This window comes from Platichthys flesus, chromosome 16 (assembly GCF_949316205.1).
Source record: "Platichthys flesus chromosome 16, fPlaFle2.1, whole genome shotgun sequence".
Taxonomy (NCBI): Eukaryota; Metazoa; Chordata; class Actinopteri; order Pleuronectiformes; family Pleuronectidae; genus Platichthys; species Platichthys flesus.
The window spans coordinates 2556752-2584441 of NC_084960.1; the positions used below are offsets into that span (position 1 = coordinate 2556752).

General features: G+C 47.8%; 2 protein-coding genes across 2 annotated transcripts in view; both read left to right on the forward strand.

The window, feature by feature from the left end:
* The first annotated feature begins 224 nt into the window (after positions 1 to 224).
* Positions 225 to 3861, forward strand: kpna2 (karyopherin alpha 2 (RAG cohort 1, importin alpha 1)). The gene is made up of 11 exons (XM_062407759.1): positions 225 to 333; positions 549 to 634; positions 754 to 894; positions 1642 to 1730; positions 1820 to 2088; positions 2178 to 2272; positions 2413 to 2676; positions 2761 to 2994; positions 3123 to 3305; positions 3405 to 3554; positions 3645 to 3861. Exons 2-11 carry the CDS (start codon positions 581 to 583, stop codon positions 3732 to 3734), a joined length of 1569 nt encoding a protein of 522 aa, XP_062263743.1. The 5' UTR covers positions 225 to 333; positions 549 to 580; the 3' UTR covers positions 3735 to 3861.
* Positions 3862 to 5109: 1248 nt separating this feature from the next.
* smurf2 (SMAD specific E3 ubiquitin protein ligase 2) overlaps positions 5110 to 27690 on the forward strand; it is a gene marked incomplete in the record, with an annotated part of 35398 nt that continues 12817 nt past the window's right edge. The window contains 4 exon segments of the mRNA XM_062407725.1: positions 5110 to 5501; positions 21526 to 21564; positions 22915 to 23023; positions 26059 to 26192. Coding sequence (XP_062263709.1) covers positions 5450 to 5501; positions 21526 to 21564; positions 22915 to 23023; positions 26059 to 26192 — 334 coding nt within the window.

Here is a 27690-nt window from a genome sequence, read left to right on the forward strand (position 1 = left end):
TTTTAATTGTGTATTTCATGTGCTCATATCGACTCTGTTTCGTTTCTCTGACGGTGAACTTGAAAATTAAAAAGTTTAAAACGCATCTCTCAAAGTAAAAGCACGTGCCGAAGTCCGGCGGTGACGTGTGAAACCCCTCGCGATGCTTCCTGCGCAGTGACGACACGTCCGGTGCGCCGTGCGGTATCTTTCGAACCGTCCAATGAGAGGAGGCGGCCGGATGCTCCAGCTCGAACGGACCAATCAGGAGGCGTTGTTGTGGGAATTTAAAGGTCTGTGCGGCTTCTCCCTCGCACAGCAGCTCGCTCTCCAGCTCGAGGTCGGTCCTGTTCTGTGAGTTATGAAATATTAAATCTTTTATCGTCCAGGAAACTTTCACATTTGGACATTTTTACGTGTTTTAACTCCGCGTGGTGTTCGCGGTGCTTCCGGGTGACGCAGGCTAGCTGCGGCCGGTGAAACGTCAGATTAGCTTTGTTGCTCCGGGTCTCACGAGGCGGCTTCCTCGAAGTGACGTTTCCGCTTCTCTCCTCTTTTTAAATCCACAGGAAACTAACTCGTCTCCATCTTCACATCAAACATGGCCGAGAACGATCGTCTCACCAGCTTCAAGAACAAAGGCAAAGATGCCGGGGTGAGTTCTTAGCTTTAAACTTTTATGAAACTTCCGGACGTTGTTTGTGTCCTTCAGACGAAGATCAGATCGTTGTGAGACCCTGATCTGATTTTTTTTTTTAAATGTTTAAATCGCAGGAGCTCCGTCGCAGGAGGGTGGAGGTGAACGTGGAGCTCCGCAAAGCCAAGAAGGATGATCAGATGTTCAAGAGGAGGAACGTGGCCGCGTTCCCCGACGAGGCCACGTCTCCTCTGCAGGAGAGAACCAGCAACTGTCAGGTATCCACACCGTCACTAAATCACACCGGAGGAGGATGCTGTCTAATATGAGCCATCCTCTGATTCCCCCCCCTCTCCCATTGTGTTTCATGCATTTAAATGTCTTGTACAAATAAGTAAAGTTTGAATGGGTTTTATCATAGTCAAAACGGTTAAAAAGCTAAATTAGTAGTTGTATTTATATGGCACCTGTCAAAAATGGTTTGAAGCCATTTGACAATCACCAAGGGAGAAGCCGCGCCTGTAAAAAATGCATCTTGAATAATAACTATTAACATGTTCAGCACCGTTTAAAACCAAGTGACAAGGGGCTTGGAGCTGAACATTCGAATTAAAACAATAGGTAACACGAGTAGTTTGAAGATCACATTCAAAATGTTACAGATGGGGGGGGGGAGCACACCTATAGGAATGTGTCAGGAATGATTAGCTTTGTTTATGCAACATTTTTTTTAAAAAAACAGGAAAACTGTTAAAGGGGAACAATTTTTAAAAGTAGTTTGAAGATCACACAGCTAAAGAGCAGTTGCAGAAATAAGAAATGTTAAAGAAGAGAAATAGGAAAAAGTAGATTATTAAAGTTTGGAAGATCAGAACTAGGAGTCCAGAGTGGGCCTTTAGATTAGAAGTCGGCAATAAATTCTTCTAACTTTTTACTGGGAGAAATGCAGTGGTTTATTTGTAAAGCTGTTTTCATTTGGTGGACTTCCTGTGATGTCTAATGGTCGATCATGTGACCACTCGCAGGCTTCCATGCCGTGGACGGTTGAGGAGATCATCGCGGGAGTGAACAGCGGTAACGTTGAGACCCAGCTCCAGGCTACACAGGCTGCAAGGTAGTAACTGTTCATCTCACTGGACGTTCCTTTACTCCCCGACCTTTTTGTTCCTTCACTCACATTCTCTGTGTCGTCCCCGAACGCAGGAAGCTTCTGTCCCGGGACAAGAACCCTCCCATCAACCAGATGATCAGCGCCGGCCTGATCCCCAAGTTCGTGGCGTTCCTGGGACTCGTGGACTGCCCCCCCATCCAGTTCGAGGCGTCCTGGGCTCTGACCAACATCGCCTCCGGGACCTCCGACCAGACGTCTGCCGTGGTGGAGGGCGGGGCCATCCAGGCCTTCATCAGCCTGGTCACGTCCACGCACCAGCACATCAGCGAGCAGGCCGTCTGGGCCCTTGGAAACATTGCTGGTAATTCACAGATAAAATAAAAGTGTGGTCACAGTTGTTGGTTTAGAGGCGACGGGTCATAATCTGTCTTTCTCCTTCTCTCTGTCCAGGTGATGGATCCGCGTTCAGAGACCGGGTCATCAAGCACGGAGCTGTGGCCCCTCTGCTCACTCTGGTGGCCGTCCCTGACCTCTCAGTATTTAATGTAAGTGTTTGAGTAAATTCAAATCTGCCCACCCCACCCCTCTACGCCTCCTTTTGTCCACTAGGGGGCGACCTAAGTTAACTAAATGCTGCTCCGTGTCAAACTGACCTCTTCACTTCTCTCTCTCTCTTGGTTTACAGACCGGCTACGTGAGAAATGTGACATGGACGCTGTCGAACCTCTGTCGCAACAAGAACCCCTCTCCACCCATGGCGGCCATCCAGCAGATCTTACCCGCTCTGGTCCGCCTGCTGCACCACGATGACCGGGAGGTGCTGGCTGACGCGTGCTGGGCCCTCTCTTACCTCACCGACGGCTCCAACGACCGCATCCAGGTGGTCGTCCAGACCGGCATCATCCCCCGGCTCGTGAAGCTGCTCGGCTTCGACGAGCTGGCCGTCATTGTGAGTGTACAGGCGCCTTGTGAGTGCAGCAGTTCCTCCAACTCTCCTGGATTACAAATGACCCCCTTCACCTTTTCCCCTCAGACCCCGTCGCTGCGCGCCATCGGCAACATCGTGACCGGCACAGATGAGCAGACGCAGGCGGTGCTGGACTCCAACGCCCTGTCCATGTTCCCCCGACTGCTGCGCCACAAGAGAGCCAACATCCAGAAGGAGGCGGCCTGGACTCTGTCCAACATCACCGCAGGGAGAGACACCCAGATCCAGGAGGTCATCGACTCGGGCATCGTCCCGTACATGGTTGAAACGCTTGCTAAGGTACGTGGAGTTTGTCTCGCCAGTGGAGGGACTATAGGTTTTATTTCCTCCAGTGCACTTCTGTAGAATCACATTCCTTCTTTAGGCATTGCTCTAACTTTGGAGGTGTTTTTCTCTTTTCTCTGCAGGGAGACTACAAAACTCAGAAAGAGGCCGTGTGGGCAATTACCAACTTCACCAGCGGGGGCAATGTCCAGCAGGTGGTTTATCTGGTTCAGGCCAACGTGATCGAGCCTCTCCTGAACCTGCTCTCCTCCAAGGACAGCAAAATCGTCCTCGTCATCTTGGATGCCATCACCAATATCTTCCTGGTGAGTGGATTGTCCCGGCAAAATGCGGTTATTCCTGGTTTTTATTGGTCCTGCTGATGAGTCATTATTGCCGTGTGACGCTGGTGTTCTTTGTTTCAGGCCGGTGATAAAATCGGCGAGTCGGACAAGCTGAGTCTGATGATGGAGGAGTGCGGAGGACTGGACCGGATTGAAGCGCTGCAGTCTCATGAGAACGAGATGGTTTACAAAGCAGCCCTCAACCTGATTGAGAAGTACTTCTCTGCGGAGGTGAGTGTCTTCAAAGAGGTTTGGACTGATGTTTATTTACTTCCCATCGCCCTGAGTTGTTCTAACGTTCTATCTTCTTGATTCTTAAAGGACGAGGAGGTGGAGTCTGTGGCCCCAGAAGCCACCAGTGATGGTTATGCTTTCCAGATCAGCGAGAGCCAGAGCACTTTCGATTTCTAGGCGACTTTCTATTCCCTCTTCCTTCTACTGTACCTTCACTACCACTGTTTGTCCTTTTGTATGTTCTGTACATACTCTTTTAACTTGACTGAAAAAAGATGATTGTAAATAAAGTTGTCAGATGATGTTTGAGTGTTTTTATTTGTGCCAAGAATGATGCACCTTATTTTAAACTGGTCACATGTCAGGAAACTGGTGTAGGTGTTATAGGTCACTGAGTAGTTGCATTAGTTTTTAGGTGTCAGATGTATTTACATAATTCTCCATAATAAATATAGAACTTGAAATGAACAACAGTACAGGCTCAAATAGAAATAGTACATGTCACAAGGTAATTAAAACATGTATAAATGAGAACATGATATAAAACATCCTCCTTAATTAGAATCACAAATAGATGTGAGGACGTTTTTGTATGGTTCAACAGATAGGAAACCATGTGTTGACTTTCAATCTGCTAAGCATGAACTCAGAAGATCAATATTCCACCAAAACATTTATTAATTCAGCTCTGGAGATGCAGCATTTTCAGTTTCTCAACATATTTCTAGACTCACCACAATTTCACCATCACAGAAAATGCTTTGAGATCCATCCCTTTGTAAACACGTGCACATTCCTAACAGTATTCTGGTATGAAGTGTGTAATTATGTAAATATTACTGATTAATGTCCACATGTGCAAATCAATTTTAATTAAATTGTTCAAGTTTGGATTAGAAACCCTTGTGTTATGAATGTGAACCATGCTCGAGAATTGTCAACTTGATTTAGAGAAATCCTTGATTAAAACAATATTGGGGGGGGGGATTTAAAAAACCTTGCTTTGTGATGACATGATGGGGAATTTACTGCCCCCGGATTGAGAAGAATCCTACATACGCCACTGCTAAATGAAATAAAGCTATTAAACTTTTTAGGGTTTATAAAACGTTTCTATGCGAATGATGCTGGAGAAGCATCTACCCACCCACCCACCCACCCCCCCCCCCCCCCCAATTGGGACACCTCTATTTCCCCTGGGTTAGAATAAACCTAGATCAGCCACTGCTCAATATCTCCATATACAAATTCAATTAAAGCAATGTTTATAAAACGTTGCTTTGTGAATGTTAACCACGCTGGAGAATGTCACTGCCCCCACCCCACATTATAGCCCCTGGTTTAGAGAAAACTGTTAAATGGAATAAAACTCTAAAAGTGTTTTGGATTAATAAAACATAAACGTGTAAAAGAGTGAGGAGTAACACAGCCTCTCTCTCTGGCTGTGCCCCCCGCGTGAGGAGCGTGTGGCTCCCCCCCTCGGAGTGTCGTCACCGGGCAGCTCCCTCCAGCAGCCTCCCGGGCCGGGCTCTTAAAAGCGGCTGCTCCACACCGAGCGCAGCGGAGCGGAGGACCGGGGCCAGACAGCGGCTCCTCCCGGAACAAGTGAACACGAGCCCCGCAGCTCCTCAGTGCACAAGTCCCCCTCTCAGCTCCACTCCTCCTCCACCTCCTCCTCTACCTCTCCCTTTATCTCCCTCCCTCTTTCTCTTTTTTTGGGGGGTTTAATTCTCCCGGAGCCATCGCGGTGGCAGTTCACTCCACATCCGGGCCACGGTGCGTTCACTCCATTATTGTCCAAAAGTGGCGGAGTGCTCCATCAAACCTGTCCCCCCACCCCCCCTGCATCTGAAGACACGCGACGCGGGACTGGAGGCCGGGACCCGGAGGACATGTCTAACCAAGGAGTGCGGCGGAACGGCCCGGTGAAGCTGCGACTAACAGGTAGCTACACCCCCGAGTTCGGTCCCCCTCGTCCCGCACACACTAGCTAGGAGGGCTCGGTGTGTCTCCTGGACGGGAGCAGCTCCCCTGGGCCACGGGGTTGGCTTCTCTTACCGGTTCTCCTTTAATATCCGCGGCTGTGTAATATTCATAACAATGTGTTTCTGTTGTAAACCTGATAATTTGAATATCGCCGCTCTTTGGAATCAGACTGAACCGAAACCGAGCGCCGGTTCCCCGCAGCAGCAGCAGCCGGAACACGGCTCCTGCTGCTGCGGCACGTTCCGCCGCTTCACCCGGGACCTGTGCTGCCTGCGGGGGGGGGGGGGGTATTTCATCAATATCTGCACATTAACACGTAACAACCCCCCCTCGGTGCGTTGTTACACAGCCCCTGCACACACACTCACACACACACACAAACACACAGGGGCTCGGGGCAAAGTTGGCTAGCTGCTGTTAGCATAGCCACACCGGGCTAGCTGCAGCCGAGCCCCTCTGCCCCCCCACCCCCGGTGTGGGGATGACAGGCAGCTCCACAGGTCCCCACCGACCGGGCGAGCAACTGACCGGGTCCTGCCTCGGCTCACTGACAGACAGCTGCCCTCCTTCTGTTCGGCATCGGACCCTCTTAGCTCCTGCACTGCAAGTCCACGCACCACTGGGGCTGATGGAGGTGGTGGGTGAACTGGTGGAGAGTCCACAAAAAACTCTCTGGAGGTTCAGGGGAAAACGGCTTTGCAGCTAAATCCAATGCACCTGAAGTGAATGTTATTAATTCTTCAAATGTAGAAATACAACATAACGTTCCTCCATATTTCTCCTGTGGTGTCATCCAAGTGTCTGAAAGCCCAGACATTCAAATTCTACTGGAACTGTCCGAGTTGAATTTGACTGTCTGAGCTTGAGGACACTTGGATGACACCACAGGAGCCGTTGGGGGCAGAGGTGGTTGTGTTATTACGTTTAACGAATAGGTCATTATTATATTGGATTTGGCTTCAACGCCATTTAACCCCTGAAACTCCAGAAAGTGTTTTGTGGACTCGAACCCACCATGGACACCGTGGTGAGGAGATGATGAGTGAACTTTCAGTTTTTGGGTTAACGACACACTTTCATGTTATCATCCACTTCTCAGGCTGGAGGTATTTCTCCTCCGTGGAGAAGTGTGTGTGCAGACGTCTCCCTCCCTCTCTCCACCTCAGCTGTTTTTTTTTTTTTTAGCCTTTTCAACACAAACAGGGGGAAAAGGTTTTACACAGTGTTTGGACCGGGACACGAGCCCAGCGGCTGCCCTCTGCGTCTGATGTCTGTCCAGGGCTCCGGGCCCCCCCGCCCCCCCCGAGTCACATTCCAGGGGTCGTCCACTTCTATCAGGAAGGGCCAAATTAAATATTTAGCATGGTGCGGTCTCTGATGGGAATGAAGTGGCGACGAGGAGGAGGAGGGATGTGATGAGCTGGAGATGCAAGGTGGCCGGGGCCAGCCGGGCTTCAGTGTGGTTGTTACACAGGTGTCGTGTCCTCCAGGGTCCACGGCATCACACAGATGGACTACAACCGTCCACTGTCCTCACACTCAGAGGACCCTGATACTCTGTCCTAACCGTCCACTGTCCTCACACTCAGAGGACCCTGATACTCTGTCCTCACTCAGATGTTCGTTGTCGACGTCTGGAACTCGACACAATGAGTTTTCAACCGTCGCTCTGGTTCCGCTCTGCTTGTTGTTGTGTGTCGTTATTTTACACAACATCAACATATGGTTGTGTTGTTCTCACATGCACCTGCTTTGGTCATAATGGTTGTGTTGTTTTTATATGCACATTTCATTCACTTTCGGTTTCACTTAAATTTGTGTTGTAAGTTTTCCTTGCAAAACAAAAAGCTTATTTAGCAAGTTCATGTTTTCCTTCTTCAATGTTAATGTTGCATATTTAATTTTATAGTGTCTTTGCTGTATAACTATCTTTATTGATTAATAAACATCATCTCTCTCATAGTAAGATTAAATTCCTGTAGAGAAATTTACACCTGATTGGTTTTTAACACGTTGCAATGTTATACTTAAACAGTTTTGACAGTTTGAATCGTTAACTATTCATAACCTGTTACATGGGCATAAACGTGTTATAGACCAACACGTTACTGGTCTCTTTCTTCCCCTTAAACTGGCATCAGATTACCAGTTAGTCACTCAGAGACGCGTCGCCACAGAATGTGTCTGCGTGCAGCTCTGGTGTTGAGCGTCCAGAGGGGCCCGTTAGGTCTGTGAATCAGTTTTGTGACCGCACTCTGAGAGGGACCGCAGTGGTCTCCCGGTGGAATGCTAAGAATGTGAGTCCACGGTGAAATGGATGGCGATGGCAGGACCTCCCAGTCCACCTCTCCTCCTGATGGGCTGCCAGCGTGTAATCCTCAAAAGAAAACGTTTGTGAGAACAATGTAATATCGGGTCCTGACATCAGAAGGACGCTCTATAGGAAGGCGGCAGGTGAAGCCCAAGTGCTCACGTTTAACTGGGAGGTGTCACTTTGTATACTCTCATTATGTGTTTCTTTGTATAGCTCTGTGCAGCTGTGTGTACGAGGTTTGTGCGATTGTTGAAAGTGTCAGCGTGACATCGTAGCCGCATGTTGTCATCTCTGCCTCAGTCAAGTTTTGACACATAGTTGTCGATGAGTCTGTTTCCAGGCAGGTTGTGAATGATGAGCTGCTCCATTTGAAACAGGCCTGTAGCTGTTTGTGCTGCAGGCGTCTCTCCGTGCTGACAAGCCCCCCCCCCCCGTCCATCCGAACCAGATGTTGCAGATGTTCGCCAGCTATTAAACTGGGAAAAAATATGGCAAGCAAGCTGCTAAAACTAACACCAGGGGTGAGAATTGCCCCTTGACTACACGGGACAGGTTTCCATTATTCTCCTCAGCTGATCTCCACTAAATCACACGACACACAAACACAGGCGGCTGCGTCACATGCTCGATTCCATCGGGTCGTAAATCACGTGGTCGAGACACGGCTCGTTGCTTCGTCTGATCATTCTGAAATTCTGTCATGCTGACATAGCTCATGGCATAATTTGCACCACTTTCCGTGCAGCCATAAATCTGATGACACACTGCTCGGTGCCAAGACAGAGTTCCCTTTAAAGGGATTGAGACTTTGCAGAGGAGAGAGAGAGAGAGAGAGAGAGAGAGGCATTCCTCCCATTCATCTCAAGCTGATCACATATTAGATAGAAAACGATGCTCCGTCTTTGCCCTTTGTGGATAAATTGTGTGCAGCAGAGCAGTGACCGAGCTGCTGTGGGTTTGATTCTCCGGTCGGACTCAGGGTCTTGACGTTTATTGCCGTTTGTGTCCTAGCCGGGGAGTTTACATTCGACTTGTGGAGCATATGGTTTGCTCGTCTGAATTCTTTGGCGCGGTGCAGCCCCGGCGAAGAGAGCTATCTCAGTGGGATTCCCTAGAACTCTCCATTCGCATTCCCACCTCTTCCTCTCTGAGTCACTCCTGTTCTTTCCGACTGGAGACTTCTTCCCCTCAGACCGAGTCCAAAGCACATTTCACTCCCACCCTCACTAACTGAGCTTCCTCCACGTTTTCTCGATTTTGTCTGATGTCCGAAAAAATGATCCGCATTTAACCGTGCTGCGGACGATTCTACAAACAGAGCGATCACTTTTTATTTTAGATGAAATGAAATATAATGTAGCTTCTCTTTTCCCTTGTGAGACGACACAGATGCCCCCCCGAGCATAAAGCAGACTTATTTTAAAGAAGCAACAAAGGCCCCGGGCTTTGACACTGGCTCCCTGTGTGGCTCCGAGTGAAAGACCAGCGTCTCTCCCTTTTCAGGGCAGCTTGCTCTGACTGTAGCCCACAGATGGATGCTGGATAATTGAAGAAGACCCCCCACGCACACACACACAGCTGGGCAGGGATGTGAGTGTGAAGGCACAGGACCTGATGATCAAGAGAGTCTTAATGTGGTCGGAGCCGGCGCTCGGCACATTCATGTGGTCTTCGTCAGAGCCGCTTTACAGAGCGGCTACATGGAAGTGATTTGGGTTCATCTGGGTGTTCAGACAGGATACGTGGTAAATACACAGTGATTAGCTGCATGTGGTGAACTGTTGAGTCTACCGGCTGCTCGTGTATGTTCAGCAAACAATTTCTAAAATTTTGGCCTGAACGAGATGTTCAGGCCAAAAAAGAAAACAAATTAACCGTGGCAAAAGAACAGAAAACAAATGAGGTTCAAAGGAATCAAAGAGGGAACGTAACACCGATTATTGCATTTCAATTTCACACATTCTTCCCCCCCCCCCGTCCTGCGCTAAGGGCCTCCCATCATTTTTAAATTGTTCCATCAATTAATTGACCGGCCGGGGTTTGGCTTTCCTGTTGGTTCAGCTGCTCTTCAATGAGGACAAAGCCCTCTGCGGTTGCTCTACCGTCAACCGCCACCAGCAACGGCCCGGAGGAGACCAGATGTACCGTGGGTGGGGGGGGAGGGGGGAGACAGGGAGAGAGAGGAAGTGCTCCCCCGACTCAAACACTTGTCCAAACGTCACCCGCTGACAGGTGGGGTCCAGACTCCCCCGTTTGAGGTTCCGCCACAACAATAACAAATTGCAGTCATATCACTCAGCAGGATATTGGGCGTTTTGCCTGTTGCTTGTGTGTCGCTGGGTGGCTCACAACTCTCTCTCTCCTGTCACTGGACTACAACTGCGTGCAGTGGGTTTGATTGGCGGGGGGGGGAGGTTTGGGGGAGACTGACTGTCTCTCCCTGCCGAGCAGTTTGTCAACACTTCAGAATCGACAACAGCTCATATATTTTTCCCTGTGTCCTCACAGCCTGTTTCATTTAGAGCCTGAAAGAAAAACACGTACAAACAAAATGTCATGTTCCTACACGAGAGTCCTACATCAGGGATTTCCAACCAAAGCTGCTGGTAGGGGGTATTTCTGCAGTTGTTAAGGGGAACATACAAGATTTATAACTCGGCTAATTTGAAAACCTTATGTAGAAACTGTTTCTGAATAGTTAAAGTGGCTGAAAATGATCAAGAGGATTGAGTGATTGATGAATCAACCCCTGATCCCCCTGAACATCTCCTGAAGCATTCCAAAGGAGCAGCATGTGAGCCGGGCTGACTCAGTTTCCTAAACCTCACCTGCCAGCGCCCGAGTGAAACGTCCAGAAAAGTGTCCATGTGAGTTCACAGAATATGAATCCTCATGATATTTATTTACATCTCAGTGGAGGATGTAAACAACGGGCCTCAGACACTCAGTGGTCGTGTGCATGCTGTGAGGGAGAGGAGCTAATCCTCCTGGGTGGTTTGAGGAAAGAACCTCTTCAAAGGCCTGCTCTGTTAACCTGGTTGTGGTGGTTAATGGGTCAGAATTGGATAAGTGGTGACTGCTTCTTGTCTGCAGGCTCTTCCATCATTCCTGCCAGGCTGTTCCTCGTGCCGTCCCCTCGGCTGACCTCGCAGGCTCCTCTGATTCGTAACTTTTTCCCAAACTAGTGCTCACTTTGAAGTTAGGAACTTCCTCTTGAAGTTTGAATTTTTTTTTATATCTGAAGCAGTTGCATGCATATCCTGTGTCTGATGGAACCTTAACTGTTTGACTTTGGACTGAAGATAAGTTGTAGCATCAGATATTTGTCTTGTTTTATTGTGCTTGTAATTCATATGGCTGCACGATGCACGTGAAGCTTTAAGTTGCTTTTGTTGTTGTTTGTGTCGTTTGAAACAACTGGAGTAATTACCTTTGTTGCCGCTGAGTATTTCATATGTTAAAGGCAAACACCGGACCCCATTGCCTTGGGAATTAATGTCTGAAAATGGCTTATCACACCCAGTCCATTTCCAATGTGGTTCCAGTACAACAGAGCCCTTTCCCTCTAATCATTAAACTGGTCAATGTTCTACTACTCTGGAAGGTGAAGGCTGTTTGGTTATGAATCGAGCTGTGGCATTGAACTTGTTTCCTGCTTCCCTTTGTCTGTGTTTATTATATCATCATATAACCAGTTTGCCCGGGTGAGATCACTCAGCAAGTTAGCACAAGGTCTTATTGGCTCGTACAGATCTCCACTCGTGTAAAGGTGCTTTCACTTTCCCCAGAACCAGCGGTGGAGGCCGGGTGGGCAGAGCGCGGCTGCCCAGCTGTCTGACATGGGGGGGGGGGGTAACCTGAGATTAATTCTTCAACGTGCCGGCTCTGCTTTAAACCTGGATGGACACGGGTTGATACGATTATCTCTGACTAACCTCAAGCAGATGGGTCTCTCCCTCCAGTCTCCACTAGTGGGGCAGCTGACCGGAGGCGTCTGTCCGAGCCTCGGCCTGACGTCTGAGCCCCCCCCCAGCCCTCTGAGGGGACGGGGATCAGAAGAGAGATGTTTATATTCACACCGGATCACATTTCAAATGGCAGCTCAGCTAAAGTTGAACAAATACACCGGAGGAGATTCCTGTGTAGTCGAGGATAGAGGATATTTCTACGATGAGGTTTTTACTCCCTAACCCTCTAGCCTTTAGATGTAGAGGAATCCTAAGTATGCTCAGATCCCGGGCGGTTCTCACTATTCATCGTCTGCTCGCGAAGCCGCTTGTGATGGGGGGGGGGGGGGGCCTGATGTTGAGGAACTTCCTGATAAGAGTTGAGTTTTGTTTCGCAGGAAATTCATGGTGAAACTAACCTTCTAATCTAAAAGTGGGAGTGCCACGTGCCTGATGATTCAGCTCGCAGGCAGATGTTACAGGAACTCATGTTGGGGAATGTTCAGCAATGGAGACTCATATTTATCCTATCAAACTTTCATATTCCATGCAAACCACTTGATGTACCATTCCAAACCAGCTTAAGGCCGAAACCTTCCTTTTTAAGTTGATGACGTTACCGTAAGCCACCCGGGAAGTTACTGCCACCTTGTTTTTTTTCAGGACTGAATTAAATAATTGTTTTGATAACTGAACAAGCTAACCTCAGGCTTGTGAGGGTCACATGCTTCTTTCTCCACACATAAACATATTGTTTTGTAACTTAAAACCCATCTTGATTCCATCTGTTCAAAAAGCTTTCGACACATTCCCCAGTATTGGAGCACAGCACTTCAGGTTTTGTCTGGAACCAGCTCCAGTGAGACCTAAGGGCTCAAGTTGATGGTTACTGAGAACACCTCACGCTACAGAGAAACGAGGGAGGATATTGTGATTACAACATGATCACTGCCCTCTCTCTTAAAAGTGGCTGAGTCCAACACGTTTATGTAGAAAAGGAAAAATACGTCCGGGTGGTAATGATGTAACGCTGCTCCCAGCTGAAGTTGAGAAATCATTCTTAGAAACTAAGACTCTCAAGGATCTGGGGGGAAAAACCAAAGTGGGGAAGCAAAGCCATTAATCTGGCTATTAACGCGGCAGTGTGGTGTTCCTCCACTTCTGTTAAACAGGTCGGTACCCCACTGCAGGTCGGGGGGCAGGCCCTCTTCTCCTCTCTCCTCCATTACATCAGAGGAGGACGAAGGAGCCAAGACGTCAGGGGAGCCGTGCGGTCACTCCCGGCAGCGCCCGGCCCAGCCAGCGGCGGTGCAAGCTTGCAGAAGCACGAGCTCCCAGTTCTGACTTCTCACTTTGTGGCAGCGGTGATGGTACTGTGGAAGACTTTACTCGCCTGGCTGACTCTCTGTTGAGCACATTGTATCGCAGAGTGGAAAGAGCGGGTGATGCACTGTGCAGAGGCAACAGGAATGCCACTAAAAATTGCCATTGTGGCATCGTTTCCCACTATTTGGAGCCGAAAATAGTCGGGGGGGGGGGTGGACTCCTATTATGCAATTACAGTTTCTATCACTGAGGGAAAAAGGTGACGTGAGATGGATGAAATGTTCTCACACTGAAAATGCTGCCAGCCTCTTTCCTCTCTCGTGTGGTTCGTTTCTTCATGTAGTAAAACAGGTTTTTTGTTTTAGGAAGAGACGGCCTGTTGTTTGGTTGAATAAGTTATTGGTTCAGAAACCATCTCCCTGGTCATTTATTTGTCTTGCCTGTTTCCCCAAATGTTAACAATGTCTAATATTGAATGGGCCTTAACGCTGCTTCCTTCTCTAACCGCAGCACGTCCACCTGGCAGAGTTTCACCACATCGCTCATCACTGCTCCAGCAGGTGGTGAGAGTGAAGTGTAATGATATCTGGCTGCTCTTAGTCCAAGCCTTTTATCCTCTTATGAAGAGAAGCTGTGGGTGACATATTATGTCTTCTGTCTCCTCTTCCCGTCTAATTCCTTGTGCTGGTTCGGTCCGGTCACAGTGATCCGGTGCAGCAGATGTCCCCCACATGTCCCCCACATGTCCTCCAGTGGGTAAGAGGAGTCCTGGGAGTCTGACCCGTCTGTGTTTGCTTTGTGATGTTTCACACACTTCACAGGGAATATGGGTTTCCTCTCCGCTGCCCGCTTGTTGACGGGTCGGTTCTTTCCCCTCCTCACTCGGGGAACGTGTGAAGTCGAGATGAAGCCTCTGTTAGAACCTTGGGAGTTGATCAAGGACCTTTTTCCTCCTCCTTTTCACACAGTGATCCTTTCTGTTTTCTTCTCAGTGTAAAATGATGCACAGGGAGATTTTCTTACTCTTTTTTCCGGGTCTAATTTTCTAACCCTTGGAAATTGTAGGTCTATTTAGAGGCATTAGCAGATTTTCCTGGCGTTTAAGAAGTTCCATGATCACTCACTGTTACCAGGGACTCTAATATCTGTAACATGTGACCAGAGGACGTCTTATCAGATTTGCATATTGCATAAGTGGATTTGCTATGATTTAAAAAAATCTGCCAAAGCTCAGATATTTCCCAGTGCCTGCGAGTCAATTCGCCTTAACCACATTTCCACAGTTAGCCTGCACCCCATGAAGAGCTGGACTGGGATTTTGGAAATTCTACCCGGCTTCTTCTGCCTGACTCCAGTTAAGGGCTTAAGTTAAGTGGCATAGCCAGGTCTTTAAAAAGTAAACCACTTTTGTCGTGAGCGAGGGAAGTACAGAACGTTGTGTGGTTGACTCTGGGGCTTTGGACCTGGAAAGCAAAAACTTATTTTTCAAAGTTGTTTGTCTGGTTTCGGCTTTTCAGCGTCAATAAGGGTTTTTCCTGCAGTTATGCATGCGTCTATATGACAAAAGAAGTAAATGTAAGATGCTCCCTTATTTGTAGGACCTTCCCCAGGAACCCCTCTCTCTGATGATTCATGCATCTTAATGGAAAGAATCCGGTATATTCAGGGCACTGATCTATGAATCTGTGCATTCTGGTGCAGCTTGACTGAATCTAATGGGACTGTTGGGCCTTGGCGGAGGTTTGTGCTCTTCAGCGCTGACTTTGAGTTTTCTGTTTTTATATTCACGTGGCCTACAAGAATGCTGAGTTGACATAAGCTGGCTGAGGATTGGCATCTATTCTGAGTCTCATTGCATTTGTGCATTTGAGCATCAAACCCTGATCTGATCGTCTTCCTTGGAAACTGTAGAGAGGATCTCAATCGTTTCCACTTTAATTTCTATTCACACACAAATATTATTTATTATTATTATTCATGACTGGTCAGATTGTCATGGTTCTCAAGTTGACGTGGAGGATGCTCACTGGACAAAGATCCTGTAACCTTTGGGTTTAAAAACATCACATTTTCATAGGTTCACTGCAAAATGGGATTTATTCCCAATGAACTGCGCTTTGTTTCCCTCCTGTGTTGGACTGAATGGCTCCGTGTCTGTGAGACGGCCATGCATGAAAGCTCCAGCGCCCGGCTTATATCCGCCTCCGTCCTCTGCAGCCTCATTGATGGGGGGGGCTTACAGAGGCAGAGCTCAAGGCCAAAGGTTACCCTGCATATTGTCAGAGGAGATTTCATTAGCATATGGTTCAGAGTTTAGTCGGAGACGGCTTAAGAACAGGTTCACTAGCACCAACCAGCTACTTGTCAGTCATTGCTCGGTCCTTCTTCATCTCCGTTGAGGTTTCATGTCCCAGAGAGGTTGGGGGGGGAGTGGCCAGGGGAAGAGGAAGCCTTTTGTTTATAGAAGAACAATGCTGCGCATGAGAGTGCACGGTCCTGGTTCTGGAGTCAAAACAGGGCAGACAGACAAACAGGCAGACAGGCAGAGGAAAGGCTGAGGGCTGGGAGAGTGGTGGGAGGAGCTGGGGGGGGGGGGTGTGCTGTTCACTGAAGATGTGTCAGACTGTCTGGTCGGTCTGGGTCAGTGCACTGGACTGGAGGAACCAGGTGGACAGGAAACGAGGTTCAGGTCGGGGTCAATCGGACCTCGTGGACCGGAGGAGATTTGTTTAGATTCTCACACGAGGATGATTCCACGCAGAACCAAGAGGAACGTAGAACCGAGCTGGTGACATGACCAGCCGCTTGTCTCGGTTCCCACACCCCCCCATTTCCTCCACCTCATAGACTCCAGAGCGATGGTTAACCACAGAGCAACAGACCAGAGGACGTGTGAACCCTCTTTTCCCCTCAGTGCTCTTTTCTTTTTCCCACACCCCATTGTGTTCACGGCTAACTGTTGATGTCTGTATATGTATCGTTGACAACGGTTGAGATGTTGGTTCCCGGTTCCATCTCGTCTCTCGACCCCCCCCCCCCGCCGCCCTGCCCCCCCCCCCCCCCCCCCCCCTCCCCTCCCCAGGTGTTTGGCTTGAGTCTGGTGAACTTCATTGATTCGCCTGCACAGTGGGGCTCTTTGTGTCCCGGCCTGGGAGAAACTCGGCCCATCCTCTTCTCCCCACAGGTGGAACTTTTAACTTCGCCCCCAAGGTTTCGGTCGCTGCCTTCACAGAGCTGCTGTTTGCCGCTCTGTGGAATTTTTGTATTATTAAGAGACAGTCTGGCAAAGGAAGGAGCTGAGCAGCACCGAGCTCACAATCATTTGTGCGTGGTGTTTGCTTAGCCTCCTCTGCCGTCCTCTGGGAAGCAGTGCTGGTTCGGGGCTGTAATGTGGAAAACCATTATGTGACTAATAAGCTGCAGTCAGCGGAGCAGCTACCGAGAGCAGACTCACTTCCAGGGCTCATGAGGCTGTAGGTGCTCGTTAGATGATGCTGCATTTTTTGAAAACTCAGCTTTTATTTGTGTTAACCTCTTTTTGTTTGGACGAGTCTCCAACAATCACATCCTCAAAGTCCTGACGCTGCGTTTCTGGTCGTGTTTAGAACAACAACACTCAGTGAACTGGGCCTTCGAGTTGTGAAATTGAATTGTCGTTAACCAGGACAGAGTGTGAGTGAATGACCTCCTTCACTAACCAGTCTGGTGTAAGTGCTGCAGTGGAGAAAGGGCCGGTCACACACTTTCTCTTTTGATCTGTCATTTTAAATATATGCACTGGTCCCTCGCTGTGAATCTCTCAGTGGTGCTCATCCTGTCTGTCTCTCTGCGGGGGGGCGGGGGGGGTGTGGGGGGGTATCAGTCAGTGCTGCAGTGCCTGGCTCTGTGAGCGAGGCAGTGCGACCGGAATGAGAAACACGGCGACACAGAGGAACCCTTCTCTCGGCTCTGCCTCCATGGTGGCCGTCGCGATGACAACAGAGGATCTCAGACGCTCTGTGTCATGTGATGCTTTTTCCGGAGCGACTTTGTCTGGTGTGGTTTTGAGACACGGACGAAGAAAAGTTGGAATACATGGACAAGTGTAATGAGAAGGTGATCTCATGGTTCAGTCTCATATGTGATGCTTTTAATTCACAGAACACACAAAGCTGTGGCAGAACAAGCTCCTTATTTCTTCTTTATTGCTTAAAACTTGTTCTTCAATTGATCCATGTTGTATGATAGAAAATGGAGTCTTTTTATAAATCATATTATACATAACAGTTTATTCATTAATCGAAATTTCGGCCCAAAAACTAAGAATCTTTGAGAAAGGAGAAACTTTTGATGGAGCCCTTTTTTTACTTTTCCAGACCAACACCCAAATAAAACTTTTTATATTTTCAAGGGCAATAACACAAGTGCCAAAGAACCCACAGATTCAGTTGATAGAGCCGTGCATTATTGAGTTACTGATGTATATTGTCACATTTTTCTGTTTTTGAAATATAGGGCCATAACACGTTGTTGCACCCCTGTGATGGTGTTTCTGACGAAGGGGGGGGGGGGGGCAGAACTGTTTATAGGGCGGGGGAGAGGTTTCTCGTTTACGGTGTCGTTATGAACACACAGAGGAATTATGAATTAACTTCTGTGTAGTTTTACACTGAGGCATTTTTCTGTTTTAATGAAGGAAAAGTTCTGATTCAATTTCTGAACTTGGCCTGTCTGACCCCCTCACCCCGTATTAACACTGGCAAGCCGCTCCCTTATGTGGTTTCAGAAAATATTGTCACTCCCTAAAAAAAACAGCACTCTGCACAGAACAGGCATGGAATAATAATAATGATGTGATTCTTGCTGGCTTCTGAAATAAGCTTCTAATGTTTCTACTTGTTTCTTTTAAACCCAGGACAGTGTGAATGCGTCCATCCGTCATATTACACGGCTGACTGTGTGTGTCTGTGTGTGTCTGTGTGTCTCTTCCTTCTTTATGTACCAGCTCATAATTACATTTGTCTGTGTGTGTCTGTGTGTGTCTGTGAGCATGAGAAAGCTAGTCCAGGGTGACCCTTTAACCAACAGATTTACGACAGTGCCCTGTAGGTGCCAGCTCGCCCACTTCCTTTTCTTCTTCTGTCTTCACGACTGAGTTTCCCACAGCGAAATCACTTCTGGTGCTTTTCTGTGCCGGTGGTGGGTGAAGAGGAAACTGCATTTTACCCACCGGCCTTTTGTTGGTGTCCTTATGGCTACAGATGATAACTCCACAAGCATATTACCCTGTGATTCAATTACAGGGTAATATAAACTGCAAAATAGTTTTTCTAATCATAGGATCAAAACATGGGGCTTCTTCTTTTTATTATTATTTCCTCTCTCATCTCCCGGCCTTTCATTCAAAACCCCCTCGTTCCTCCTGTCTCTTCATTTGTTTTCATGACAATTAAAATTACATTGTAAAAAAATCCAGATTTCTGTAATGGGAACCAAATCTAGTACCAGTTTGTTTGAGAGGACAAAATAAGGTATTCTTTCACATTTGAAGTAGCTCCCATTGGACATAAGGTTTCTGTTACCCTCACTGTCTCCTCTCTGTTTCCTCACTGTGTCCTCACTGTCTCCTCTCTGTTTCCTCACTGTGTCTTCGCTGTATCCTCACTGTGTCCTCGCTGTGTCCTCACCGTGTCCTCACCGTGTCCTCACCGTGTCCTCACTGTGTCCTCACTGTGTCCTCACTGTGTCCTCACTGTGTCCTCGCTGTGTCCTCGCTGTTTCCTCGCTGTCTCCTCACTGTTTCCTCACTGTCTCCTCTCTGTTTCCTCACTGTGATCTCACTGTGTCCTCACTGTTTCCTCACTGTGTCCTCACTGTGTCCTCACTGTGTCCTCGCTGTGTCCTCGCTGTGTCCTCACTGTGTCCTCACTGTTTCCTCACTGTTTCCTCACTGTCTCCTCACTGTGTCCTCACTGTTTCCTCACTGTTTCCTCACTGTGTCCTCGCTGTTTCCTCGTTGTGTCCTCACTGTGTCCTAACTTTTTCCTCGCTGTGTCTTCGCTGTGTCCTCGTCGTGTCCTCACTGTGTCCTCGCCGTGTCCTCACCGTGTCCTCACTGTTTCCTCGCTGTGTCCTCACTGTGTACTCTCTGTGTCCTCACTGTTTCCTCACTGTGTCCTCACTGTGTCCTCGCTGTTTCTTCGCGCTGTCCTCACTGTGTCCTCACTGTGTCCTAGCTGTTTCCTCACTGTGTCCTCGCCGTGTCCTCACGCTCTCCATCTCTGCCGCCTCGGACTCTGACTTGGCTTCACTGCTGCCATTGTCTCCCTGCTTCCACCATTCCAGCGGTTTTCTGTACATTTTCTGTTTTTAGCCGTGATTCGGCCCCTCGTGTGTTTTCATACAGACTCTTTATATACATGTATAAATAGTGTTGCTTCCTGGTGTGCGGCTGGCTGAGTGCTGCTTATGCACCGTCGGTTTCCCTCGGTTCAGCTCGGTTAACTTTGAGCTGAGCCGGCTGTTCTGTGGGCCGAGTTGCGTCGGGCCTCCCCCTGCAGTCGGTCTCATTTAGCCTTTTGTTCATTTCTCTGTTTCTGTCTGGATTGCGAGGTTGTGCTTCCCCTTCCCTCTTCTCTCTCTCTCTCTCTCTCTCTCTCTCTCTCTCTCTCTCTCTCTCTCTCTCTCTCTCTCTCGTTCCTCACATAGATTAATTGCATCGGGACTCAAGGAGCCAGGGAGCCGTCGTGCTTGAGGTTCTTTCCCCTCTGGAAACATCATCAAATCCCCGTCGAGCTCTTTTTCACATTACACACATGTTGTCTGTGGGCAGAGGATTAGTGGAAACACAAAAAGAAAAAAAAAAGCTGTCACCTGTTACCTCACTCCACCTTTTTCTCCTGCGTCAAAGCCTCCAAGTGTGTGTCTGTGGGGGGGGCACATGTTCAGTTGTGTGTTCATTTGGAGTGTGACCAAAAGCGATGCATACCAGATGTTTTAGAGATGAGGTGGGTTTCGCTGGAACGTAACACATTCCCAGGGATGTTTGCGGAAAGAAATTCTTCCTCATCTGTCGAGCATGTTCTTCAACCCCCCTCCCCCCCACACACACACACTTTCCGGCAGCCCTGTTAGTCTCGCTGTAGCCATCATGCGTATGTAGAAGTTGTTGTGCAGAAACTGGTGATTTGTGTGTTTTAATTTTGTCCACACACGTTTCTTGGAAGGTACGTCCTCCTCCGTCTGTTTCCTGGTGGGCAAGACTGCTTTCAGCTCAGCCCAAAGTAGCTCGGGGTGATATTTGACATGGTGTGGTTGTGTGTCTGAGTATGTGCGGCATGGGATTGTGGGGGGGGGGGGGGGGTGGAGGCGGGGTATGAATAAGCGACTGCTGCGAATAGAATGGCTTTAGCAGCCGTCTGCCACTAGGGGTGTGTGCCTTTGTCTGTTGGGCCATTTTCAGACATTTAATTTATTGATTGGTTTGAAATGAGCTGATGTATATGGCAGCATGATGACATTCACATTGAAACTTCTATCCTTAGACCGGGAAGCAATTTAATATCCAATCCTGAGCAGTTGCATCATCCTACTCCCGAAATATAGGATTTAGAGCCTCAGTTATTTATTAATCTGCTGATCACTTTCCAGATTAACCAGTAAGCCCTGATCCTTAACCACTTCTTTCCACCAAAAAAACACAGACCTGGGTGAAAACATAACCTTATCGGCGAAAGTAAATATTACAAATTAATTTATTATGTCCTGATTAACCCTAATGAATGAGACATAAAAGTATTCAGACCAATAAGCACTTGCCCCTCTCTGAACCGAACCACAGATGTAAGCTAAACCCAAAGCTGTATTTCCATGCGCCTGACTCACCGGCTGTAACTCTGGACTCCAGACACCCAGGTGGTTTCTGAGCTTCCTCATCCATCCACACACACATATATACATAAGCGGGTGTAAGTGGCTCTGCCGCTTCGCCTCAGTGGCTCCCGGAGTCGATCGACCGGCTCGGCCTCCAGCCTGCAGGCGGGAGGGTTTTCTAATGACGCAGCTAATTTGACTGTTATTATCTCTAAAGCCTCAGTTTTTTATATTTGCAGCAAAGGGATTTGTTTCCCTTGCTGTTGTTTGCGAGTGTCTTGACATCGGTTGTTGGCATTCTGTGCTATAAACATGCAATTGTGGGTAAGAGAGGGTTTGTGTAGTCTATACCAAAGTGGGTCTGTGTTTGCGCAGCGTTTTCCGATTTGAACCTTGAATGAGACAAATCATTTCCTGCTGCCCACCCGTGCACATTCCTGCCACTTTTCAAACATATGAGTATAAAGTCAAAAGTTAAACATAAAAAACATATATTTTGATTGCTTAAATTATGTTAACCTTTGACTCTTTCTCTCTCTTTCAGTCCTCTGCGCCAAAAACCTGGTGAAGAAGGATTTCTTCCGTAAGTATCTGCCAACATATTTTCTTTTCACACCCTCTTTCCCCCTTTTGGCTTTTATGGATACATTATGCATGCGCTGTAAGAAACCCTGTTGAGATGGAGGAATTCGAGGCACTTTTCTCTTCGCTGTCAGCACCGCACACGGTCTGCCTGTATTCTCATTCCAGCAGATGTGAATGGTTGACTTCATATGTCCCTGCTAGTGGGAAAGTGTTGTCTACTTAGTGGCCCATCACTCTTAACACAGAGACGCAGCCTCGAGTGTGAATCCTGATATAACGTGTCAAGAGTCACGTCACTGAAATACCATAAATACACTTTTCCACATCCACTCAGCGTAAGTTGGCCGGCTCCCCCTCTGTCCACTGGAGACTTTAGTGGCTGGTATGTAGGTGTCTGAGTGTTTTGGTGTGTTTGGGTCGGGCTGTCATGGTGAGTGAACATGTAAAGGTCCGCTGGTCGGTCAGGTGGTTTCTGTGGGGCCCATTCCGGCCATTCCAACACTCAGGAGCCGAGCAAACACTCGGTCAGGGAGCTGGTGGAGAGCTGCACACAAACCATAGATAAGATATGTGTCCTTTATTAATGAACTGAAGCTTTTTGGTGCATTTTGAGTTGTTGTTGACCCGTTTGTGTCTGTAAAGCTGTTTTCAGACCTGCTCTGAACTCTGCATTCTGGATATTGTGCAAACGGGCCCATGTGAGAATACAGCAGAAGATTATCCAGGAAAACGTTAAGCACGCAACAGATGCCAAACTGAAAGAAACTAAAAGAATGACAATATTTCAAGATGAAAAAGAGAAGAGATAAAAAGGACAGACACTAACAAAGATGTTTGTGTTGTTGTGAATAACACAACGGGAGAATCTCCTTCTGCGTTGAAAACTCCAGAGAAAGACATTCTCCTCAGTTCATTGTGCAGGCTCCAACCACTATACATATTTGTAGCCATGATAATTTGTATTGTCAATTAATATCTGTAAATATTGTGGATAAATAAGTCAGGTATTTTATAGTTATCTCCGTTTCCAAAATTGTGGGGGTTTTTTTTATTTTCCTGATAATTTACTGAAATAAAAAACTTGGAATTCCCAGATTGCCTCAGGACCTCATCTGGTAAAAAGTTTCAGGAAGTAAATAATGAGTAATGTGTGAGTCTGGACGGGCTCCAGCTCTTTGTAGACAACACAACGTCCGTGCCAGTTGTGTGTTTATCTCCGTCTGCCACGTAGAGAGCGAACACTGCAGTGGATCGTTGTCATCTGTGTGTTGTGCAAGTGTTTGTTATCATCCGCTATTCAGTGTGTGTGAGGCTGAGTGTGTGTCTCTGTTGTGTTTCCTCCGTGCAGGCCTCCCTGATCCCTTCGCCAAAGTGGTCGTGGACGGCTCGGGGCAATGCCACTCGACGGACACCGTGAGGAACACGCTTGACCCCAAGTGGAACCAACACTACGACCTGTGAGTCCCGCAAAACATGTCAACGACTCTTCTCACGTAGTCGTGTCTTGCTCTCGGTTTATTTGAATACCTCCGACAAACCTCGAGGCACAATCTGATTACAAACAGCAGTTGGAGGCAAAGCTTTATTTAACCTTGATAAGCGAGCGGGCTGAGACGTGTCAGGACCTGAACAGTAACAGATGTAAACAGCCGTTGCATCTGGGCTCATATCGAGATATTGTGTAATGACATAACCCTCCAGCGCCAGAAAGCAGTCTAAAAATGTCCCTTGGAACAGGATTCAAAGCACTGAGAAGGAAGGGGGGGGGGGGGGGGGGGGGTGTCTCCAATAGTATTTTCTTCCATCCACTGAAACACGTGCATGTCTTGTTGAACCCTTCGATTGCCTCTTTCTCCCAAAAGATTGTGTTTTTGTGTTGCACAAGTAACCTGGAAAAACAAACAAGAGGGCGAGCGCCTGAGTGAGAAAGTGAGAGTGAAAGTTTCCAGTGTTCGCTCCGGTGTTTATCCAAAGTTGCACAGCACCGGCCAACGGCGAGAGGAAGCACATGTCTCCGTCTGTTTGGTTGCTGGGAAGACAGGTCACATCTACCAGGGGGGGGGGGGGGGGTAGACTCTGTGTGATTCGTCCCCGGAGCCGTCAGACACAGCTGAGTGGGCTTTATGTGAAAATCACTGGTGTTTCTGTGCCAGTGATAAGTTTACCATCGCTGTTTTCATTTTTAACTGTGTGTCAGTGTTTATCCTCGTGGCCGGCGTGACGCGGACTCCGAGGGTTCTGGAAGGAGACGGGTTTTTAATTGACTGAGAGAGAGAAGCCTAGAAACCTGTCTGGCTTGTTAAAGAGAGCGACCGGCAGACACCTGGTGCCCTGAACACAGCCGAGGGTTTTAAAGCTGCTGCTGAAGACGTCATCAGGACAAAGTCAGATTTCAAAACCAGTTTCCCTCACACGATGGAACGGACTCAACCCACTTATACATTAGTTTCACTATTTCCACCATCTACACGTTTACTTTTGGTTTAGCCTGGTTCACGCTTCTTAGCCGGGTTTTGCCCAAATTATCCTACAAAGAAAACAACACAATACAATTATCTAGACAAATTGGCGACACCTCCAGCCTATCAGTCACATCTCCTGACGCACACATGTCCCCTGGTTGGTTTATCACGGTCCTACATAGTTTTACTTTATAACAGCATTCAAAGAACTGATTCAGTTCACAAGTGCGAGTCCACGTATTAGAACATGTGCTGATCCATTTGAGAGCAGCAGCTGGTTCCAGTCCCGACTTCTAAATCTCATTAGTGGGTCTGCGTATCTCAGATTGGGACTTTAGTGTTGCTCAAAAAATGCCAATAAAGGTTTTTTTTTATTCTTTCACTTTGAACATGTGTCCTTGGCGGTAGCAGAAAAAAAAAGGAATCTATTGAAAAATAGTTTGAATTCAGTCTGCCAAGTGAAAGGACGTATTTAGAAAGCACATCTGCCTCTTTAAATCTGCTGCCTTCTCCTTTTTATTACAATTTTCCCATTGTCTGTGTGTGTTTTTTGCGAGTGTACGTGTGTGTTATTGCCTCTGACTGGTATTAAAACTCTCAGCCAGACTAATGAATTTAACGACATGGAGGGGTGATCCAGATGACCAGGGCTCGGCTCTAATACTTCCCTCCCGTCATGTCTGCCTGACAGAGCTGCGCTCTCACATCGCACCCCAGACAGGCCTTTGGCACGGACTCAAAATGTCCAGACATCTTACTCACAGCCCCATTGTTTCATATCCCGTCCGGTAAGCAGCGTGATAATCACGACGGTGGGATGCCGTTCTGTGAATCGCACAGATGATTGGTTTTAGACCGGAGGAGGGAGCCCACCCGAGCATGTGTGATCCACAACAGGCTGATCTTTATCACACCCGAGGTCTCGCCTGACAAACGAGGAGAAGATGAGATTCAGGCAGTCGGGAAAATATTCGGTCTGTTTGTAGCTCGTTCCCCACGTGTGTTTGGGAGTCTGTAAAATACAATGACCTCATTGCTCTTATTGTTTCAGCTCAGATAGTAACATGGCTTTATGGATGGATTGGTGGATTGCCACTCAGGATGAGCTGTGATCGCTTCTCATCCAGCACCAAGTCAAATTCTAAACTGTCAATACTCTGGTTTGGAAGTCTGGAGTTCTGACATCTGAAATGCTCCTTCATGTCGAACGGGGGCAGTTGAGGTGGTTTGGGCATCTAGTCCTGATGCCTCCTGGGCACCTTCCTTTTTGGAGGTTCACCTGGCCGACCCCAACCAGGAGGGAACCATGAGGTAGACCCAGAACCTGCTGGAGGGACGATATATCCCATCTGACCTGGGAACTTCTCAGTCTCCCCCAGGAAGAGCTGGAGAGCCAGGTTAAGGAAAAGGACTTCTATGTATTCAATCCAATATTTCTCCTGAACTAGTTGTTTCAAAAAATAATTTACTTAGAATCAAACAACCCTCAATTTATATAACCTAATTGCAGCTTGTCCACATTTGACAGCCTGATTGACAACTGCTCCGTCCTAATCACACTTTCAATTAAGAGCTGGTTAAATCGAGCTGGTCCTTTTTTGGTTTTCTTTCCCAATTGTTCAGGAGAAATGACGCAGCAGACGTTGTGTTAATGAATTATGGTGAAACCAACGGGCGCTGAGGGGCTGTTAATGTTATAAATTATTCACAGGATCACAGTCTGCTTATGGGGTTCGGTCCCAGACCCTCCAGCTCTCAGGATCAGATTTACTGGCTGGAAAATCCCTTTCTGACTTCCCACCTCCCCCCCATTTTCCCCCTCCGGTGTCTCACAATGTGTCCTTGATGAGGAGACTCAGCAGAAGCCTCTGTCGTGGATCTGTCTTCCTGCATCCATGGGGACATCCTGACTGAGACTCTTGTCAGAAACTCAGAAACTGCCAATTCAGACGTCGCTCATTAAAACAGTGAGGGATTACTGTGGTGTCTCTGAGTGATAATCATGTCTTGGTTTTATTTATTCCCCTCAGATACATCGGGAAATCAGACTCCATCACCATCAGTGTGTGGAACCACAAGAAGATCCACAAGAAGCAAGGGGCTGGGTTCCTGGGATGTGTCCGTCTTCTGTCCAACGCCATCAACCGCCTTAAAGACACCGGCTGTAAGTGACTTTACTGCTGCATCCTGGGAGCGCATTGAATGTGTCTGCTGCGTTTATCAAACCCCTAAACTCCCTGGGACTCAGTCTGAACCGTGAATGAAAAGAAAATTAATTAAATAAAATCAAAATACTCTTATTTATTCATTCATTGCTTTTATTGCTACAGAAAAGTGTGAAACATGTGGTGGGATGTAAGTGATGCCAAATAAGGCCCCTCGCATTAAAACATAACTCCATAGAACAAATAATAAAATAAATAAATTGTTTGGGCACTTTTATTGTTTGACAGAGCAGAGCAGAATGTCAGGCAGCTGCAATGCAGTATTTTTGTTTACCCCTCCCTTATTCCAACATTATTAAATTGCAGCACATCTGCAGCACAGACATCGCTGCCAAACTATTCTCGACCAAATTACACTTTTAAATTTCTGATTTGCCGCAGCCCTGATGTTAGGATGTAGCTGCATCCATCAGGGCCGACTGTCACCTGTGGTGTGATAAGAAGCAGAGGCAAGTAGCACCGTGAGACTGTCGGAGCTAAGTGATGGAGCGCGGAGCAGTTCCTCTTAATGTCCTGTCTGCCTCGGGGGGCTGACAGAGGCCAGACCCGGGTGTGAGAGGGGTCAACACGCCGCCTCCGCCAGAACAGGAAGGGCCAATCAACATCACCCTGTAATTACAGTGAAAACCTCTCGTGTCAGAAGCTAACTGGATAAATGACATTGAGGCTTTAGGAAATAGCTCTTAGCAAAATCAAAGCCAGAGAGTTGTCGCCTTCAGCAGAGCGGGACACGGTGATCTCGGTGCGCGGTGAGCCGGGACTCGAACGCGGCCTCGCCGGCAGAACATGGGCAAGGAATCCTGCCGCTTTCCTAGAAGCCCCGGACACTGTTCTCTCCTGGAGCGACACAGGAAACCTGAATCTTGTGCCACAGCTGCGAGTGGTTTGCCGATGCATTTCCTCTCTCTCTCTCTCTCCCTCTCTCTCTCTCTCCTGGCCTCCTGCTCACCCCTCGGGTTCGGCCTCGCTCTCCTACATGCACCGGCAGTGAGCGCACACACACGTACATACACACAAAATGCCATTGTGACCCACCTCCCTCTATCTCTGTCCGCCGATCTAGACAGCCGGTCATTTCACGCAGACATGCATAATTGTAGAGCTATTTAAAGTGTGAGTGCAGATTTGTTGTGCTCTCTCTGTTGTGGTCCCCCCCCCCCTCCTCCTCTCTGTGTATTTGTCATTCTTTTGTTGTTTTGTGTGTGTGTATTTACCAGCAGTTGCAAGTTTTGTCTTCGCCGCATGCCTGGCGAGGGCACCGGGTTGACAACCAACATTTGTATATAATTTTAGAGTCTTAGATTGACTGTGATGTTTATGTATAATTGCAGAGTTTCTTAAGGCTGCACAAGTATTTAGATGTTTACACTTCTCAATGTACGAGTGCACTTGTCTGCGTACTTTTGTTTTCCCTGTGTGTGTCTGTGTGTGCGCTCT